Below are 22,346 nucleotides of genomic sequence, written 5' to 3' on the forward strand. Positions count from 1 at the left end.
AATTTTGCTTGAGTTGTTGTTGTTGGACGTGAGAACAGATTGGACCAAACAGGAGGGTTATTCACACCACCTGGGTTTGCAGTCGGCGCACTCTGACCTGTTAGCCCAAGGCCCGTGAACTGAGTACCACTCGGAACCCTAGTTTCAGCCGGAACCCTAATCTGTTCGGTCTGAATTCTTTGTAATTCCGGTAGCTGCTGATCTTCGAAAACTGTTGTATTTGCAGTAATACTAGAGTTAGGGTTACGAAGGACACCTGCTAGCAAGTTGTTTCTAATTGAATCTGCCATTGGGTTTGTTCCCCGATCATTCCTTTTGTCGCGAACAGACTTTGTTTCTTCTACACGAACAACACCAGGTCTATGTTTTCCGGCAAAGCGTAAACCTTTATTTTCCAGATTTGATGTAGCACAGAACCGAATACCAACTGAACCAAGATCATTGGATGGTTCATTGTTAGTAGTCAGTTGTTTTTCCAGTAACCCAGATGGTCTGTTCGTGTCTCCTTCTCCACCATTAGCTGCAGCCGAATCCCCTTCTATCATCTCATCTTTTCCATCTTCAGTTGCTAGTCGATTTGCAGCCAAAAAGGAACGACCCTCTCCTAACTCTCCCTCTTCTCTTAAGGTGTATTCCTTACCGTGAGGAGGCTCCTTCATGGCTCCCTCTTCTACTTCAGTCGAGGTTGATTTACTTACTATTAATCACTATGAGTGTTTGATCAATTGAAAGTTATGTTAAAACCATCTTCTTCTTTTTTGGGATTTTCTGGTTGAAAACTTATTTACTCAAAGAAGAATGAATTCAATGCTTTATCACATAACATCATGGTTGATATATGTTGTGATATAATATATGTGTTATATGTGTATATAACATTTTTTTTTTTTTTTTTTTTTGTTGAGGATATGTGTATATAGCATAATATACACGTTTTGATGTATATATAATATAATATATTTGTTCTAATGTATTAAAATAATGGGTTACTCAAATAGTCCCCAACTTTATGACCGTCTGCTTTATCAAAAATACCTAGATGACTCACTTTTTCAGTTACCGTGATAACTCTGTTAACTAGTCATCACTTCTCTCTCCTCTATCTCATCACCTTTCTCTGCCACCTTATCTTCTCGCCACCTCATCATCTTCACCGGCGAAGGCCGCCGGCCGACTAACAGCCCCAACTTTGCGACCAGCTTCCTGCCTAGCCCCTTACTTTACCAAAAATACTCAGATGGCCCAGTTTTTTAATTACCGTTATAACACCGTTAACCAGTCATCTTTTCTCTCTCCTCCATCTCATCACCTCTCTCTGCCACTTCCTGCCTAGCCCCTACTTTATCAAAAATCATCGACGGAAATTACTCTAAGATGAGAAGGTGAAGTGGCAGAGCGAGGTGATGAGATGGAAGAGAGAAGGTGATGACTAGTTAACGGTGTTATAACGGTAACTGAAAAAGGGGGCTATCTGGGTATTTTTTGGTAAAGTAAGGGGGCTAGGGAGGAAGCTGGTCATAAAATTGGGGGCTATTTGGGAAATTACCCTAAAATAATAAAAAGAAGTTTTTAGCTTAGTGGTTAAAACTCAAGTTGAAATGTGGAAGGGCGGCTTTGAATACGAGGACATAATAAGCTTGAGTCCCTCTACAACGAGTCCATACTTATATATATCTAATTGTATGCATAGTTGACATTAGTCAGAGCTTGGTTCATTGGTTGAGGCATTGCTTTGTGGGCGAGGGGAGATTAAGAATCGAGTTCGAGTCAAGGGCGGAGCTAGGATTCGAAATCACACCTGGCTAGCCTAAAATTGCAATAAAACAAAATGTAGAAAAGAAAATTTTGTCCATAGAACTATTGTTAGAAAGACGCAAATTTTAATGTACTTACAATTAGTTAACCATGTTAACCAATGAACGTATACCCTAATGGTTTTTCTTTAAAGGCAAGACGATAATTTAGAAAGTTCAAACTTTTATTAACCATGGTCATGGTCGAAGAGAATTAACGAGTGCGCTCGAAGTATTACTGAGGGAGGGGAAAAAGTATTCATATAAAGTGCTTCGAGGAGGATTTGAAGCCGGAACCTCAAGTGTGTGGGGTAAATGCTTTACCACTATCCTATTTCCTGCTAGTTGTCCATAACTTGTGAGGCATTTAATATAGTATATCCCTGGCTGCCTTACTAGTTGCTTATACCTTGTGAGGCACTTTGCAAATTCTATCCCTGGCTACAACCAGGGATAGTCTCCACTGAGACCCGCCCATGATTCGAGTCCACCACCTTTTGGAGTAGTGGTAGGACATCCCTCTTAGGATACAGTTTTCGTTAGATACTATTCCCCTTGAATAGTGTAGGCTTCTCAATTTGTAATAATAAAATATGTAAAGTGATGTACAGACATTTACAGATTATCAAAATCTCCTTTAAATTTCAAACACCCCATTTCACAACGAGAGACTACTAGCACAATAACTACTAATTCACAGATTGTTATTAACAAGTTAATTGATCTTGAAGTATCTCCTCAAATATGGGTAGTCTTCTTCTATAAGACCTATAAGTGGGAAACCACTCATTGCTATTTATCATCATGAGCTTGTCCAATTCTTCTGTAAATGTTTCTTCTAGTCTAGGTAACAATGGGGGCGGTGATGGTGGTGACTGTGGTGGCGATGATGATGACGTTGTCGTAGACGACTCCCATGACTGTTGATTAAGATATCCAAGTTCATCAAATTGATTAAGCATCTCTTCGGCTCGGTTTTTCCCCTTAGAGTCATCGGTTGTTGACGACGACGATCCTACTCTACCATGTAAAACATCTTCGAGGATCCATCGGGCTTCGTCGTACCGGCCCAGTCTTATTAAGCAGAGACTCAAGTTGCAGGCCTTGTTACCATCTGGATCTATCATTTGGGCCTTCTTATACACAACCTCTGCAGCTATGTAATTTTCTTGCTGCATATAAGCCCACCCAAGATTTCCCTGCATTTAGAAATGTTTCAAAGACTTAGGCCTTGGCCCCTGCTATAAACCAAGCAAACTAGGCTAAGATTGAACATTTTATTCCTACAAACAAAGTGAGTGTGGCGTGTTCCCAAACCCACTTGACAAAACCCTAAAAGTTTAACTCCCGAGACTCAAACCTCAGTGGCGGCTCCGGTACATAATATGGGGATGTGAACGGAGCAGGCACAGTTTGGATCTCCCATGCCATTCTCATCTTGTTGAAGGATGTGGTGGGTTTGAGGCAAAGAGTGTCGTAAGATCATGCTTCCTGTGTCGGGTATCACCTCCCCATTAAGGGCACCCACGCCCGAGCAAGAAAGTTAAGAGTCATACTAACCAAACTACTTTCTCATGATATTAGCCTCCAATTTCACATATGTAAAAAAATTAACTAGATTGATAATTAATGCAAAAAAAAAAGTACTTACAAGTATCCGAGAAGTCTCTTGCTTGACCGAAACCTGAAACTTCTTCCCATGCGAACGGGCTGTCTTAGTGGGCTTCCCATTGAAAGCTTCTCCTTGGTATATCATCCTTAATTTCTGCTTTAGCAATTCTATTTGTTCCTCTGTTTTCCCACATTTCTGCAAACAAAAATCATCGACGGATCATATTTGAATCATTAATCATTATTAAGATAAGAACGATCACGTCTAGTTGTTCAACGAAAGATTAGTTAATACCTTATACAAATCAATGAGAACATTGTCAAGAGATTCTTGAGCTTGTTTGGAGCAACGGTCCCGAAATGACTTAATAGCTTCAATGGCTTCTTCGGCTCTATCTTGTTGCTTCATTACTACTGCCATGTCTTTTAAAGCACTATCTACTCTATCTCCTGCGTTTATAGCTTTCCAAAACAAAACTATTGCTGCTTCTGCATCTTTCTCCACCAACTAATCAATTTTATATACATAAAAATTCACAAATATTAGTCGGATTTTTAATTGAAAAAAAATAAAAGACAAAATTTCCTAACACGAATACAAAATTTTAACAGGAACACGACAATAATTTATTTATTCATGATGTATCAATGCCTTGTAACGACTAACGTGGATTGTAGTCGATTTTTCAAAAAAAATATATTTAGTTTTATGGGTTTAATATTGACACTTAAAAATTGTCACTTTTCATCAAATTTCACCCCATTCAAGTCAACTCTACCAGTTTTGATTGAATGATTTTCCACCGTTGGATTTCTTTAACAATTTTAACTATTTATGGTGTGGGAGAAAAATCAGATAATCCTAACAGCAAAACTGTCTATAAAAAGATCAATATTACTTCCAAATCAATAATTTCAATCTACTTCCAGCATTTTCAATCGAATACAGTTAATTTCAGATCTGAATTAACAAAATTCAGATCTTAATTTATTAAGATTACTTCATGATTAGAAATAAATCAAAGATAACTAAAATTCAAATAATTTCTATCAATTAAATCACTAATCTGAATTGAATTAGTGATAAGAACATTAAATTAAGGATAATTGAATAACAAATTAGAGAATTGAGGGGAAAACCTGAACATGTTTAGCTCTAACATAAGGGCTATCACCAGTTGGGACTTTGTGAATTACATGAAATTCATCCTTTCTTTGACTCATCTTCTCTCTCTCTCTCTTTACTTTCTCTCTCTAGGGTTTTTATTGTTGTTGTTTCTTTCTCTCCCTCTCTCTACAAATGGGTTTGTTTCCTTTTTGAGAGAAACGAAAACCATGAGGAGTTTAGTTGATGAAATACAGGGGAAAAGGAGAATATTAGATAGAGGAAAACAGGGGAAGATGAATTTGGATGGAATTATGTCTAAATTCATTTTTGGATTGGTTTTGACACTTCAATAAAAAGACAACTAATATCTATACGAGTATTTGTTTTCTCTTACTTATTTTATTAATTCCACGTGGCAATCTGTATTTGTTGTGTTTTCAATTCTCCTTTTGTTTTTTACTTTTTCTTTGGTTTTATGTATGATACATATTATCATGGGTAGGTTCAAAATTAGATCATTGGTATGAAGTTCCTATCATCATAATTCGACCTGAAAATATCTAATATCATCCAATAATTTAGACAAACGTACAGTACATGAAACAAAGTTCAAGGAAACAAACCCTAGTTTGAAATGATAAGAACGTAACTACACTTAGTTGTCTGAGTGGTTAAAGTGTTGACATATACTCCAAAGATCCCTAAGGTCTCAAGTTCGGTCCCCAGAGAAATTTTAGTTACATTCCAAAAAAACAGTCTAAACATCGAGTGAATAATAAGAAAATGGTTCAAACAGCAAAGGCCTGCTTCGACCTACTTGAGCCAGGTTGCCTAACCTGCCCCGTTAAGAATTGAACTCAAAAGTTGAGAGGTCAAAGCATCATCTGTTTACACTTAGCATTAGAGCTAAAAGGTTCAGATTTCATACAAAATAAGACCTCTGCATATTATATCACAATGATTTACAAAAAAACAGATGAACTGGTGATCTTCAAATTCTTCATCCAAGAAGTCTGGTGCCGAAAATTCGGTACTTTCTGGTTGCCCAAGGGTTGGTTTTAACAAGATAATAAGACTTTAAACAACACTGAACCCAGGGTGGGTTTCTGCTAGCATCTTCGTTCATGTGATCATCTCCAGAAATCCCCAGAAGTTTGTTACACTTCCTCCTTAGTACTTCCATGGATGGGTGACCACCGAAAAACGTTTCCTGGTCATTAATTGACACAACTCCAGTTAAAATGGGGAAAGACTGATTTATATAAAAGTGGGTGTGAAGATTATAGACAATTGAACTATGTAATATAAGCACAGAGTGGATATGGTGTCGATCAGCCTGCCCAAACATGTGTCGAGTAGCTTGAGGCAGGGCATAGCCTGACCTCGCATGCTTGAAGGGCGGCCTAGCGAAGTGGAAAACGCCAGTACCAAAGCTACAAGCATACGAGTTCTTATCTGTGCTCTGTTTCTGTTTAGAATTTCATTCTTTTCGTATACCATTGTTAAATTACAGAAAGACCTTGACCTAAAGGAATATATTTTGAGGTCAAAGATTACGTGCAAGTTCACAAAAGACATACATAAAAATCTCACATTATGGACACTGAAGTGGCTGGAGTATCTGACAAGGGTATTCGAGCCTTCAACACAAGTATCAAGTGCCTAACCCGGCAAAATGATACTAACAAGGAGCATCAATTTTTACATAGATAATTTTTTTAAGTTGAAAGATTAGATAGCCCTTACCCCGTCTTCAGCATATATATAAGCTCGGATTCTTGCAGTCGGGTCCTCAAGTGTCAATTTCACCAAATATTTGCCATCAGAAAAGAAACTCTCAACCTGCCAGGGACAAATTGCAACAACCCGTACGATACATCTGAAATTGGCTGTAACCTGTAATGTATAACACAGTTGGATTAAATCTAGGCAACCTTCTGTATCTCCCATGGATGAAACAATTAAAGAAAGTTATTGGCCGTTCTACAGAAGGATTTGTTTGAATCTTAACAAAGTTAAGTATAACTGGGTCAGTTCTATGAGGCCTGAATATAATTAAGAAACAAAATGCAGCTTACGAGAAATTATGAGTCACCTCTGAATAAGTAAGAACATCCATAAGTGTTCTAATTGCCGCGTGTTCATGATCTGTCGCTGAAAAACAGAAAACAGAACACCATCTTAAGATGAAATATTAAGGTGGTAGCAAACCACGAGAAAACTGCACAGGAAGAGAGAATATTATCCTTAACAGAAGAATAAGATGAAAACCTGTAATACGAGAAGGCCAAGGGAAGGCTGAAAAGGGCATTCGGTCCCACTTGGCAGATAAGCGGTTCTCAGCAACCCTGATGCATAATAGTAAGCATTGAAGCCGATAATATAATGTCTTTCGTGACAACTTGTAAAGAAACACTGATTACCTTTGCAGATGCCTTACGGCAATGTCCTCATTGGACAAAATGTGAAGTTTTGTGAACGATGTGAATACACCGGACCAGAGCCCCATGCAGACTTTACATTGTAAGTTAATAAACTTAACCCAACAACCACTGTCTGGTAATCGAAGATCAATTTTATCACTTGTTTCACCAATTTTGATCCTCAAGACAGTTCCCACAGGTGGAAATGTACATAAGACCTCTCTTTCCAGAGGTAATGCTTCCACCTGCAATGGAAGTGGATTCTCCTTTTCGTCTTGTAGCCTGAAGATCATAAATATACTTTTCCTATTAACAAACATACTCAAATTAGATTTGATTTCGGTGAAGGGTCAACAACTACATACCTTGATTGGCAACTTACTGGAGGAGCATCAGTTCCATCCCACACAAAGAGTATTCGTACATCATTAGAAACTTCAGAAACATGAAGAATCTTTTGAAGGTCAAAAAAAGAAACAAGCAAAGTAAATGAAACAGTTCGTATAAGTTGTCGTGACACTTTCAGTACAAACAAGAACAAAATGGTAAACACGGAAACTAGTCGGCTGTAAAGAAGTTACCTTGCAGACAAGGTCAAAACAACGATCTTCCTTGATCTCTCTCAACAACAAGGACTTGTGTGATCCTAAAGTCATAAAAGCAATTTTAGTTGATATTTCCAAGGACAATTGATATAATTAAGAAAAAATGTTAAGTAATTATATTCGATGCATTCATAAAAGCACACCTGAATCAAGTTCTGAATTGAGCATCCACGTTCTTAGAAGTGCAGTGAATTTCTTATCATGATCTGTTAGGCAAAAGTTTGAAGAAGCTTGATATGGCATTAAGTCTTCACTTGACTTTCCTTCAAACAAAGCAAATGAAGATAGCTTCTTCTTATAAACTGCGGTTACCACTTCTTTGTAAAGTTTCATCTGCACATAGTGCATGTTAAATTTTAACAAGAATAGCACGTATTGAACTTCAGCCAACATTAAGGAAAACTAACAGAAAAGAAGTATTACGTTTTCGATATAGAAAATTTAATCAGACACATATCATATACAAGTACAGAATCTCATTTCACCAGATACTGAATTCAACTATTATAAGTTCAAAGCTATGTTGCTACTAAGACTTCAAATCACTATGTAACATCTGCATGTGAAATTCAATTTTTGTTAAATGTCATCAGGCATCCCATACTATTAGAAACAATTCAGTTTTATAACTTAAACTTATTTACAAAACTTTACAAGGACAGCAAAGAAAAACAAACTCTTTTCTTCTTCACTCTTCGACAAGTAGGGAACCCAAAGAGCAAAACAATGAAACTGCACCAAGGGGGTGTCAAATGTTATCCTACCTCCAACGAGACAGATTTTCAATTACTCGGTAAAAAGGAATTGCAATATAAATGTCATCTCCAAATCAGTTTTAACTCGACGGTTCAGTGAATGTCATAAAGTCATCTGGAATATATGTATCCTGAGCATGATATATTGAAGACCGTATGTTATTTATGCCTAAATTATCACATCCTCCTATCTTCACTTTTAATGTACCCTTGTGAGGCAATCTAACATTATGGATCTGTAACTTCCAAGATTAAATGCATTATGTTTCTGTACTCAAAAGTTCGTCTATGAGGGATCGTCGTATCTCGTGTAGTCTTGTTTCAATTTCCTTCCCCAAGAGTTACTAGTTCCGACTAAAGGCACTTCAAACTATTCAGAATAAACAGGAACTAGAAACCTACCACTCATAAGATTACAATATACACAACCTCGAGAAGCATTTCAACTATTAAGCACTTACAAGCATCATAGCAAGAACCACAAGAAAAAAATACCCATTTTTCAATTACAAAAACAGCAAAGTATAAACTCATAAGAATTAAAACTATAATCTGGTCAACAAGTAAAACTTAAAGCATGAGATAACATGTATATCATATACTCATTTAATCACATAATCCCACAACTAACGAAAATCCAAATTACTGGTTATAAGCATATTATTACTGCCATAACAAATTATCAAAGAAAATATTGTTTCGAAAAACGATGATTTTGGTGCATACCACAACTTGAGAAAGGCGAATAATATCTCCAGCTGATTTAATATGGGGTAGTTGTTCCATACTTTCTGCAAAAACAATAACCACAAGGCCATAACCCTGATGTGATTCGTCCATTATCTTCAATGTGCATACCCAATCTGCAGGTAAACAAGGAATTTATAGACGAAAATATTAGTACTTCTATCAATGGCTTATTAGCATGCCCTAAATTTCTACTACTTTTCTAGGTTATTTGAAAGTGTGGCTTTTCTAACAAGTCAAAGTCAGAAAAATTTTGTAGTAGTGTCCTCTAGTTTGGATAGAATGGCTGATTAGCATGCCCTAAAGTATGGGACTAATCTCTATTCTAGGGTTCAAACTATTTACATTTTAAGATCTTAAAGGGAAGAACCAAGACCAAGATTATACCTAAAATACCATAGAAAATGAAACGGTAAAACCCTAAGCTTGAATGGAAATGAAAAAAAAAAAGAGGGTTTCAAAAATATTTATAAATTACCAGTTCCTTTGCTCTGATGAGGAACACCGAATTCAGTTACTACTCCTATAAGATTAACCTTCTGATTAAGTGATAAAATTGCATCTTTTATAGGAAGAAATATGTGATCGTCTTCAAAATTACTCATTTTTTTCTGTCGATGAAACCCTAAAAAGTGCTTGGTCCAGAGAAGAAGAAGAGTAACTTTTATATAGAGGGAGTTCATAGAAAACTGTGTAGTTTAATTAAATATCTTAATACCCTCATTAGTTCATATAATTACAATTATTCCCTCCTTTTCTTCCCGCCCTTTTTTTCCTTGTGGGGCTCCGTCCATTTATAAGGAATGACGCACAAGTCGATTCGCAACCATTGAGGGGATGGCACTCTGACATGATAACTTTTGCAAGATAATTTTTCTTTTTAAACTTCATAACATCTATTGATCTTGCAAGATAACTCGATCCCTCATTGTGGTGGCCAACGGGCCGTACCGTGGCGGCACGGCCCGTTTGACAGTCGTGGCATGTTAGACACGCCACAGCCACGCCAGACACGGCTTTGAGTCGTGCCGTGCCGTGTCGTGTCTAGACTACAAGGTCTTGGCACAGAAACGCCCCACGGTAACGACCCAGCCGTTGTCGTGCCGTTTTCGTGGCGGTCCCAGCCGTTTCTGTGTCGGGTCGTGACTAATGGACCAACTGTTGCCAAACTTAACAAAAGAAAGCACTAAATAATTTTTAAGTCAAACATTGTGATCTTTGTTTAAACTTTAGAATCTATGTTTATTTTATTACTTAATAATTTTATTAACTATTAATTTTGTCAATTAACAATTACTTTCAACAAAATAACAGTAATATTTTGTAAATTAAGTACCCGTTTCTAACGGGTGAGCGTGGTGTGGCGGGTTAGGAACACCATGGACCGCGGCGTGTCGTATTTCCGTTCCTAACGTGTCGTGGTTGACGGGTCTGGGAGCTTAAAATCCCAGACCCGCCACGACCCGCTTGACCCGTGACGGATCGACGCGACACAGCACGCGACGTTCCGTGCCGTGTCGTGTTGCCTTGTAAACGGGTTGTGTCGGTCTGTTTCCGTGCCAACACGACCCGTTGGCCACCACTCAACTTTGGGTCAATCAAATAGACAAACACTTCTTTCAACAAAAAAAAAGTAAATAAATAAATAAAATAGACAAATACTAATTACACAATTGGGAGAATAACTTGAGATAAGTTATTTTGTGAATAAATAGTTGTTTGTGTTAGTTCAACAACAAAAAAAAAAAAAAGTTGTTTATGTCCTTTGGGGGTGGTCGCGGTCGTCTGCAAAAACGGGAGTGTCATGTCAAACACATGGTTGTCAAAGCAGGTGATAGCAATTACACAAAGATATCAAATTGGATTCTCAAAAGAGGACAATTCATGATAATCAAATTTTTATTATTAAAGATATAAATAATAAGTTTGTCGAACTTTAAACCCCTTTAATTATTACCTTGACTTAAGAGGTTATCGTGTAATGACTGATGTCAATCGTAGTCAATTTGTCAAAGAAAAAAACGACCGTGGGATGATGGTGGTGCCTTCTTAAAACAATACACGTACATTTTGGAGAAGAAAATGGTGGATAGTGTCAAGGGGGTCGGTTCTGGTTTGGATATCTAACTACTCAGAGCGGGAACCTATTAATTGTAACAATTTCGGTTCTTAACGATTCTGGTACCGATACCTCAATAGAAAGATCCAAAATCGCAACCATTAAATTTCCCAGGTACTTATCTGATATTAATCACACTAATTTAAATATTTTATTATTTAAGTCAAAATAAAAGAATTTGCACGAATCCAACAAATAAAATATACATTTTAACCATTAAAACGATAAAATTCCATAAACCACATAAACCCTTAGACAAATAATCAAAACAAAAAAATACCATGAGCGACATAAATTCTTAAGAAAATAATCTGTGGAGGGGTCATATAGAAGCTATCAAACAAACAAGTGTGTAAAGAGCGTGCAAAAAAACCTTCATAAAGCTAAATACATCTAAAAGAAGTATATATTTTCACCCGGCAAAAACAACAAAATATATGCATACATAGTTATGGTCGAAATCACCAAATCTAAGTAATAAATCTTAGAGCATCTCCAATGCAAGACTCAATCTTAAAATCTTAAGTGCCACCTAGGACTTTAGAGTTTTTTTGAGAAAAAACTTCTCCAATGCAAAACTCAATTGAGATCTTAAGATGATGTGGAAGCATTAAGTTTTAAGATGTCTCATCTAGAAACTCTATTTTTGAGATCTCTTTTGAGAGTCATAAGTTTCCTAGTCATCAAATTTAATTTTTGGACCAATAAAAAGTCTTTCTTTCTCAACCACTTTTTTCTATTAAATGTATGTGTGACATGTGTCTCTATTAGAGTTTTTTTGAGAAAAAACCTCTCCAATGCAAAACTCAATTGAGATCTTAAGATGATGTGGAAGCATTAAGTTTTAAGATGTCTCATCTAGAAACTCTATTTTTGAGATCTCTTTTGAGAGTCATAAGTTTCCTAGTCATCAAATTTAATTTTTGGACCAATAAAAAGTCTTTCTTTCTCAACCACTTTTTTCTATTAAATGTATGTGTGACATGTGTCTCTATTAGAGTTTTTTAGAGTATTGCATTGGAGAAGGACTTGAATTAGAGACACTCAAGTTAGCCACATAGGAAAGAGAATCTCAATTGAGACTCAACACATAAGCCAATTAGAGTTTTTTTTGAGTTTTGCATTGGAGATGCTCTTAATCTAGTGAAAAGTGAGAATTATCACAAATATTATTTTCTTTCGTATTGTTCCGGGTATCTATTACCCGACGGATGAACCCGATTAGGACCCGCTTCCTTGTCGGGCCCAACCGGGTTTATCCATTAGGACCCGATTTGGCTAATAGGTCTGAAATATAGATCGAGAACCCACCCATTAAGATTCTGGTGAAGTTTGTCGGTCCCTGAAATTCAAGGAGAAGGTGAAGTGTGTGTGCAGGTCCGGTAGGTGCACTTGTAAGAATTTAATTTTGCAACCAGTGTGTGCTTGTAAAAGTTGTTCTGCCACTAAAAGTTCCATATGACCAGTTAGGCATGATACAAATACCGTGACTATGAGCACCACCGAAGCTGTTAAGCCCAACCAGGTACTCCCTACTAAAGACTTGTTAACAAATTGGGCTTGGTGATGGTAAGGCCCATGAATCAAAGACAAAGCTATGGGAGATCATAAAATTGTTCTTCGAGTTGGAGTTTTTTTTTTTTTTTTTTAATAATTAAGTACAAATAATAGATCTCTTCGATTAAATTTAGCATCCAACCCACTATTGTGTTTGTCTTATAAAGATGTTTTTTGAGGTTTATTTGATGGAACAGTTTCAACCGATGCTAAATAAATCCTAAAATTATAGATTTTGTCTAAAAAGTCTCTCAAATAACAACAGCCTATACTCGCCTCAATTAGCTCCTACTTTCATTACTTTTTATTTTTGCCAAATACCGTAACATCATACAATATAAAAATAAAAATAAAAATAAAAACTATGATTATTTTAGCTATCAATTTTAAATATACCAACCTATATAGAATTTTGTTCCGATTAGGTTATGAAAAAATAGCTACATAATCAATGGGATACGTTTAGATTGATTGATAGAACCAAAGGAGAGATTTAATTTAAAAAGTCCCAAATTATGTGGAGAAAAACAATGAACAAGTAGTAAATAAGAAGAAAAGATTGAAAAAGAAATGCAATGAAAACAAATTCTCATGTTAAAAAAGTTAGGGCACATGGGGATTTTTCAAAGGGTATTCGAGTTTAAGTTTTAAGTGCACATGATGGCATGTGGATAACACTTTTGAGGTGGCCCATAAACAAAATAATAATAAGAGACATAAAACATCAGATTTGGTGTACAAGCACATGTTTGATTTTTGGCCCATGGGTTTTAGTACTGTACTTATCTAAATTATTATTAGTATTTTGAACTCTTAGATTTTGTTAAAAGTTGAAAAGAAAAAAAAAATTAGAGAGGAGAAAATAAATATAATTCTTGTGATAAACTGTTGAATAAACTATATTATTATAATGGTGGTATAGTGATCTTATGGTGGTATAGTGAGTTGTTATGTGTTTGGTGGATCTTGAGTCATTCTACATTGACCCACCTCTAATTTTCATTGTTATATTGTTTTTTTGTTGAAAGATTTTCATTGTTATATTGATCCATATAGAGCATATGTTGACTATTGTATAATGAATAGAGACTCCTTTGGAATTATTATCTTTTGTTTTATTTGTTTGGATAATTGAGTTCTCTTTTCAAATTAGAGACTTTTGTTAAAATCATATTCTTTTTTTTTTAAAGGTCAAAAGGCAAATTGGAAAATCAGTCCAAAAGAAATGTATTTTGTTCCTGAAAAGTCTAATTGGTTATCTTTGTTTTTCGGTTAGTCTACTTGAGAAGTCTTATTGTGTCAATCAACGCGCTTTTATAATAACGAATATCGATTTACGACCTGCTAGAAAGTTCTGGACACCGTACACTCATATTTTTTTTTTTTGTTGAAACACCGTACACTCATATTAACATAGATTACTACTAACATACTGATACAGTAATTTGTTAAGTCTTCTTTTACAAATATAGATTTGCATAGATTTAACAGAAAAAAAATGCTAAAGGACCCTATAAGTTAGAGCCTATATCAGACCTACGGAAGATCAATAGTCTTTCATTTTCGAGTCTAACTCTGATAGAGAAAGATATTTCATAGTTATTTAAAAATTATGAGTTTCTTATGTCTATTTGTGGCTGACCTAGAGAAGGACTTGAAGGTTCCTATCATACTCTCTTGATGATTTTTTTCACTCCTGATTGAAGGTTAATTCCTATTTTGACGTGAGATATGCCCATTTTTGTAGTTTTGTCCACCATTTTCATTCAACAAGAGTCTTTGAGGACGAAATTTGTTATAAATAAGAAAGAAATATTTCGGCTCTACGACTTTAATAGTTTTTTGTTTTTTGATGAAACTATGACTTTAATAGTTGGAGCTTGCTGCCAAGCATAGAAGGAAGATGAGAGAGAAGAAACAGAACATTAATGGACAATTGCGTAACATTGTAACTAATACCTGACGGGATTATAGGGATTGCACGGCAAATCTAATACTCCTGCTAGACGTCTAGACCCCACCGCCAAACCCCATGTATGGTCCCGTTGAACACGGCCGGTTTGTCCATTACCCACTTGGGCCTGATTATAAAAAAAAAAACCATAATATTGAAGACTTACATTTTTATTTAATTTCATGTATGAAATCTAACTCGATTGGAGGTATTTCAATAGTTTTCATCAAAGGTATTTAAATCGCGAAAGAACGTTAAATTAAAAATGAATATGTCAGTCTGGTCGGGCCTACCACGTGTCGGGTTGAAATGGTGTCCGGACAGACTGCTCCATTGAAACTTAACCGGGACCAGGATTGCTAAATGCATGATCTAATCAGGTTGGGAATGGCCAGGCGGGGTAGACGCTAGTCCATCAGTAGACTAAAATGAATATTAATAACTTTAAATTATGTTATAAGAAGAGAAATGATCTTAAAGTTCTTCAAAAAAAAAGAATACAATTATTCACCAGATAAGTTTGTTTCTGAAAATCACTAAAATTTTAGTCTAAAACATCTTATCCAAATAAGAAAAAAGAAAGAGACTCGCATACTTATAGTAGTATTTATAGGAATCAATCCGGAACACACACAGAGTTGTGTGAATACTTATAAGTGCATAAATCTTCAGTGTCAAGAAAAAACAAAAAAATATGAATACTTATAAATGCGTAAATGATCAGACCCGTTACGAATGTTCATAAGTATCCGGAAGAAAAAAACTTGAGAAGGGTCAGACTGGCCCAACCCCGCAGACTTTTCCCAACCTGCACTGAGATAAACTGATCCGCCAGACTCAAACTCAGTCCGACAAGGATATAACAGGACGGGCTAGTTCAAGTTCTGAAATGTTGTCTTTTGTTTGACTCGAGCCTTGAAATCATTTAAATGGTGAACTTTGACTAATTTTGGATTTATTTCAGTCCAGCATAAATAAACTAGAATTAAGAGCCACTCTCCAACATACTTACATACCTATATTTGTGACCAAAAGTATATGGTAGAATTTTGTGTCATTGTCACAAGGAACAACACTCATCCACAATTAATATATTTGTAGGCCTCATTTCTGGCAAATCCCCAATTATCATGTCTTAATACACAATTTGACGTTTTACTTATACTAAGAAGAAATAAATGTTAGATTTATGTGATAATGAATATAGCGTCTTATACTAAAATTTTAATATACTAGAATACAGAAGACATGTATATACCACTTGATTTTCCATCTTTGAATTAAATGTCGACTTCTCTCTGTGAAAAAACATTATATTCTCGGGAGAAGTAGAAAATGGTTCATTGTACTTTAAAATATTATAAAGTAAATGAATTGAGCCACTAATAATGAAGGAAACCCAAAATTACACCATAAAAAATTTAAAGTGCAGTTTTAATTAATTCCCCATTCTTATATCAGTGATTTAGGAATCAATTTTGGACTTATTATTATGTAAACACTTCATAACTATTAAAATAACAAGATATACAAAGAAGAAAACAAGTGTAGTTATGATTATCGTATACTATTTGTATAATATGTACTGAAATATGCCAGGTCCGTCTGGATAAGCTGGTACGGTCGGTATAATTATGGGTATATACAGATTACATATGTTCCTTTATGAAATAATTGTCATTTTTATTCCTAATTTATTTATATGTAAACAGCTCATGCATTTAACACCTAAGAAAACATAATTAAGATTCTAATTTATATAGATTAATGATAGATTAACGAAAAGGTGGTGCGGTATGAAGAGATATCATGTGCTTAGGAGTTTAATATGTTTGGTTAATTATCATAATCATTGTAACTTCTATATTTTCAAATCAGTAATTATAAAAGATGGGAGAAGATAATTTAGTTATCTCATATTCTCATCCAAACGGATCTCTCAAATCACCTCTTCAGATTTTTGAGAAACGAAAAAAATTAAAAGTGGCCATTCAGATCTAGAGCTGACCCACTTATGTGATTAAATTCAAAATATATAAGAATAAAAAGTTATTATGTGTGCGAACAATTAGACTAGCACTTAAGTACGATTTTAATATGTGCGAAACTGAAAATAAATACTAAACCGAATCAAGAGAGAAACTGATAAAAAGTAAATTGGGGAGGAAACAAGTTTTACATTAATGAACTAATTACACTAATATAGAGCTATTTGTATTTTTCAACTACAAGGACTAACTTTTCTGCTAATATTGTAGCCAAATTTGTCAAAACACTAGGTCAAAATTTAGGACGCCTAGAACCCTAGATTCTATTCCCATTTTGGTTAATTGATGGTAATTAAATAACCATGACACAATTAAGAAGAATCTCTATTTTATCTTGCAATATTTTTGTAAAAATGTGAAAAGGTTTCATTGTTGAAGGAATATAAGACACTATAATTTACACCTTATAAATATGAGTAACTAACAAGTCAAACTATATCAAGTTTAGAGTACAAAATCCCATCATTTTCAAAAGCAAACAGAACAAAGTACCAACTTTGCAAGAAAACTTAAAGCTCAATTTTCTTCACTATTAGCTAAAGTTGAAATATAAGAAAGACAAAGAATGAGAATTAGGTCTATAATTTCACCAACTAGTTAACTACTTACTAACCCTAGAAAAATGTATTTTAATGTATTGATATTTCTGTCTCTAAATTTAGTTATGAAATTGGATTAAGTTTTCTAAATTTGTTATTAGTAGGTCCAACCTTGACATAATATTATGATTTCGGAAGTGATTATGACATTGATTGATAAACCTACTAGGACGACTCCTTCAATTAAAAATCTATTGTTTACTAAAATGAATGTAAATTGTGTATATTTCGTCATTGTAGACATTTTGATAGATTTGAGAGACATTATTCTTTGTTTTTCTGTTGGTTTTGATTTGGAGGACAGTGACAACTACCAGAAAAATGTAATTTAATGTATTGATATACGTAGAGTCAATTTCGGCGAAATTATGTGGGTCTTTTGTCAAAGGTAACATGGGGATTCTGTCTCTCTATGAATTCGTTTGCACTTTTCTATTTTATGTACATTTTATTTATTTTTATCGTTATACTAACAACTTAAGTGAATTGAGTATACAAACTGTTTGTTATTTACACCTATGAAAACATTACACCGGTTCATCCATCTCGATCTAATTTAAAACAAACTTATTTGAAACCAAGTAGAGAAAAGAATAAGAACCTAAGCCTAAGTTGAAATATGATCCTTCAACAAAAAAAAAAAGTTGAAATATGATAGTGATAACAATAAGAAGTAGAAAGCAAACAACCATGTCTCTTTCTCTCTCTGAATTGGGTAAAGTTGGGGATAATATTAAAGATTCTTCAGTTAGGGTTTATACAAAAGTAACCGTACCACATGAAGTTTCAACTGTCAACTAGATTTATTTTTCCTTTATTTGTCACTACTATTAAATTCGAGAATAAAGATAAAGAAGGAGAAGAAGAAGAATAGAACAAGAATGGAACGGTTGAGATTTGTCAATTTGTGACCGTAAATTACTCCATAAGAAAAGAAAGCATCCCCTTTAAATGAGCGCCGGTGATTGCTCGCTCAATAACTACGAGAGAGAAACCTGTGCTTCCAATTTCCATGTTTATGGGGGGAGGATTGTTGAAGGCGATTTGTGGGTCCAACCCTTTGAGATTTGAAGAAATGGAACAACAACTCAAATACGAATAGGGGATTTTACACGTATTTGGTTTACGATTTATGGATCGATTTGAAGATCAGGGTGGGCTTTCGAAACAGATTGTGAGTGTAAAAATAGATCTAAATCAAATCAGTAGTTAGACGAACATCAAAGATGTGATAAGTTTGCTACCTTATTTATACTTCAAATAACCAAAGATTCTACTTTCTCTGGGATTCGAACCGGAGACCTCCATGGATTTCTGGAGTTTATGTCAACACCTTAGAACCACTTGGGCTACCAACTGTTGACATTGGGTGACAATATTATCAAGCACATACTGGATCAATCTGTCTATTAAGAAAATTTGTATCATCTTTTTCACTTGTCGAGAAAACTAACACGAGCTAAAGTTAGAACTAGTCACGCTTTTTAAGGTTCTTTAGGCATTTCATATTTGTCTGGATGTGTTCACCACCTTTTGGTGTAACGATTGGACACCCCTCTTAAGCCCATGAGATCGAGTCTCGGTGGAAGCAGTTTGCCATCAAGATTTTTCTCATGTAATTTAGGTTATAAATAATGTAATAATTTGTCGGGTTTTAGGCCTCTTTCACATTGTCGGGCTTCAAACTTCTTTCATATTATCGGACTTTGGGCCTCTTTCATTGTGGCGTAATTAGGCAGTTATCGTACTCATCGCATCTTCATGATGTATCAATACCTTGTAATGACTAACGTAGGTCGTAATCGATTCCTAAAAAAAAAAAAACTATGGATGTCATAGTGTCACGTATTGCAGAGTATTTGAACTAAGTTATTTTAGTCATAATGTCTTCCCCCAAATGTTAAATCACTGGTTTGTTTTTGTTCATTTGGTATCATTGTTACACAACTAGGCACTATCTCATTAGTTACTATAATGAGATAGGTGAATTAAATTATATTATACTGCCCATTTAAGTAAGGGTTAATTCTGTTTTGGTCTGGAGTTTGTGACTAATTCACCGTTTTGGCTCATAAGTGTCCGACAGTTTAATTTGGCCCTTAAAGATAAAAAAAATTCAACTTTTTTCGGAAACACTCTTGGGGGCCAAAATGGAATTAATTCTATTTAAAAAAAAAATACAAGGCCACCTCACCTCTTCTTATTTCCTCCACTTCATCAATTCGTAACATCTCACATCCATGTCATACGACAAACTCATCATCTTCTCTGATGAAGGTCATCGGCCAACCAAATTTTTCGACGACCTTCAAACATAAAAAAGATAAAATTATTCATTTTTTCTCTCTCTTCTTCTTCTTTGTCCCTCTTATTCTTCTTTCTCCCTCTTCTTCTTCTTCTTTCTTCTTCTCCTCACTTCTCTTTCTTTATTCTCTCTCTACCACCTTCTCTCTCTCTACCTGCTCTCCAGCGAAGGAGAGGATCCCTTATCCGGACGTCTGATTTCTAGACCTTCGTCTGGATCTGAAAATCAGACGTCCGACGAAGGAGATCAGGTAGATAAAGTAGAGAAAAAGAAGTGAAAGGAAGAAGAAAAAGAAGAGAGAGAAAGAAGAAGAGAGAGGAAGAAGAAGATAGAGAGAAAGAATGAATAATATTTTTTATATGTTTGAAGGTCGCCAAAAAATTTGATCGGCTGACGACCTTAATTGGAGAAGATGATGAGATGGTCATATGACATGGATGTGAGATGTAATGAATTGATAACGTGAAAAAGTAAAGAAGATGTGAGGTGGCTTTGTGTTTAAAAAGAAAAATTAGAATTAATTTCATTTTGGCCCCCCAAAGGTGTTTCTGGAAAAAGTCAGTATTTTTTTTGCTCTTATGGAGGTCAAAATGGTGAGTTTGTGACAAATTAGGAGCCAAAACAAAATTAACCCTTTTAAGTAATGATAGACAGTTTGTGAAAAAAGTAAAAATAAAAAAAATGTGTTTATTAATCACTGCTTAGTCTTTAACTCTGGGTAAATTAGCTGTAAAGTGTGAAAATTAACAATCTCATGAATTCATCCGTAAGTCTCACCAAATTGGATTATCCAAAACCATCAAACACACTTAAAGCTAAAGTGTTTAAATTGACAAAATTAAGATAAAATGCAACCACTTGAAATATTAAAACTTGAATTCTAAAGCAAATATTCTCGATAATTAATTATTTTCATCAAGTATTTATTCCTTAAGTGACAAAAATAATCAAACCGAAAGGGAGCAAGAAAACAATTTATAAGTTTGAGGAATTTTTTTCTGTAATAATTAAAAGATTTTCTCACTTTGTTCGTATCATCAATTAATGTCGTACATTTTACGATTTTTTTGGTTAATGGTGGCCAGATTTTAGGGGTTTTTAAGCAAACAAGAATAGAAAAGGAATCATAATTGATAAATCAAGTCTTGAGGTTTCGATAAAGTGATGAAGGCCCCAGTAGTAGATTTGGATGTTGGGGTAAAAGGAAAAAAGATACCATAATTCCAATTCTTTGTCTGAATTTTCATCTTCTTGGCGTGTAATCCAAGGGTTGAATTTTGTTGATTTTGTGGGGTTCCACATTTCGGTGCATAAAAATAGTTGGATATTTGAGTTATAATATAGTTTTATGGGACTTAATGTACATACTAGTTTTACCAATTGATACAGAGTTGACTCACAAGAAATTTCTATTTGTAAATTTTGTGTTAAAAAGTCAATCAATCTTTCAAGAGGCATGTAAATTTTTTTCTTTATCCAACTATTTTTATTGATGTAATAAAGCATTACAAAAATAGAAATTGAATGTAAAACTGTACTTCTGGATAGTGAATTTGAAGCTAAAGAAGGTGACGTAAGAGGCCTTAAGTAATAACGACAAATAAAGTTATAAACTTATAATAGAGGATTTTCTATAGACAAACTAACTTAAAAAACGTCGCAAATATTTAATATAATTTTCTGTTGTGACTAATAACAAATTATCTTTATACTTTTTCTCCTAATATCTGTATGAGACTAGCTCGAGTCTGTAAATAGAGCTTAATAGTTGTAATTCGTGATTGATTTTTTTAATACTAGTAGATGAAATTTTGTTGATTGCCTCACGATAATTTTTTAACACTATTTCATTCACTTTCTTATTGTACTCTCCCACCACAATCACATACTTATATCCTTAATATTTTAATTTGCTCTTCTAATGAAACTAGTAATTACGATATTTTGATTGACTTGCATTTTATTAAGTTATCGGGCATATAATTCTCAAAAGAAAAGCCAACAATGTTAATATTGTTTCGATAATATTATCCATTTAGGTAAGGCTTTTATTCTTCATGTATAAGAACCAAGTTGCCAAGTTAGATGTCCCACATTCAATATTGTAAATTTACAACGAGCATAATAAGGCACGATAGACGACTGATATAGTCATAGTACATGATAATCGAGGCAACCCAAGCACACATGGTTCCATTTGATTTCCTTTTTCCAAAATATTACCTCTCCAAAAATTAAACATATAAGATAATCTACATTCCGATGACAAAAATACAATCGAACTTAAATACCAGTTGTATCATGTTTAAACTCGGATACAACAATGTATCACATTTCACAGTTGTATATGTAAATAAGTTGACTCAACCTAGCAGTAGTCAATCCAACTGAGCTATATACAAAAATGTATAAAATGATAAAGAAGAAGGAAGTGTGATTCCTGGTCAAGGTGGGAAGAGATGAAAGTAAAAGGTAAATTAACAGAGGGTTTCTTTCAACAAAAATAAAATAAAAATAAACAGAGGGTTTGTGGCACAAGCGTGACACTAAGGGTTAATGTTATGATGGTAGTCACTTGGGTTGTTGCATGGGAGCATAATCATCACCATGCCCTAAAACAAAGCTCAAGAAAATAAAATTTTCAAACAAAAATAATTAACTAATTACTTTTTAGTAGTAAAAAACCAAACTTAAGCGGGAAATCATGAAGGATCAAAACCAA

General features: G+C 34.6%; 2 protein-coding genes across 2 annotated transcripts; both read right to left on the minus strand.

Annotated features, from left to right (window-relative positions):
- Positions 1 to 2,415: 2,415 nt before the first annotated feature.
- Positions 2,416 to 4,855, minus strand: LOC147550908 (protein SULFUR DEFICIENCY-INDUCED 1-like). The gene is made up of 4 exons (XM_086671691.1): positions 4,545 to 4,855; positions 3,700 to 3,912; positions 3,445 to 3,600; positions 2,416 to 2,992 (listed from the first exon to the last, which is right to left on the minus strand). The coding sequence occupies exons 1-4, from the start codon at positions 4,626 to 4,628 to the stop codon at positions 2,501 to 2,503; spliced, it is 945 nt and encodes a 314-aa protein (XP_086527817.1). The 5' UTR covers positions 4,629 to 4,855; the 3' UTR covers positions 2,416 to 2,500.
- A 444-nt stretch (positions 4,856 to 5,299) lies between these two features.
- On the minus strand, positions 5,300 to 9,810 carry LOC147550909 (protection of telomeres protein 1a-like). The gene is made up of 10 exons (XM_086670770.1): positions 9,521 to 9,810; positions 9,022 to 9,158; positions 7,684 to 7,873; positions 7,517 to 7,581; positions 7,301 to 7,389; positions 6,936 to 7,217; positions 6,784 to 6,860; positions 6,608 to 6,666; positions 6,259 to 6,408; positions 5,300 to 5,722 (listed from the first exon to the last, which is right to left on the minus strand). The coding sequence occupies exons 1-10, from the start codon at positions 9,723 to 9,725 to the stop codon at positions 5,513 to 5,515; spliced, it is 1,464 nt and encodes a 487-aa protein (XP_086526896.1). The 5' UTR covers positions 9,726 to 9,810; the 3' UTR covers positions 5,300 to 5,512.
- Between the last annotated feature and the right edge of the window lie 12,536 nt (positions 9,811 to 22,346).

This window comes from Eschscholzia californica, unplaced genomic scaffold, assembly GCF_041429995.1.
Source record: "Eschscholzia californica isolate CP2 unplaced genomic scaffold, dmEscCali1.0.p SCAF_3, whole genome shotgun sequence".
Classification (NCBI taxonomy): domain Eukaryota; kingdom Viridiplantae; phylum Streptophyta; class Magnoliopsida; order Ranunculales; family Papaveraceae; genus Eschscholzia; species Eschscholzia californica.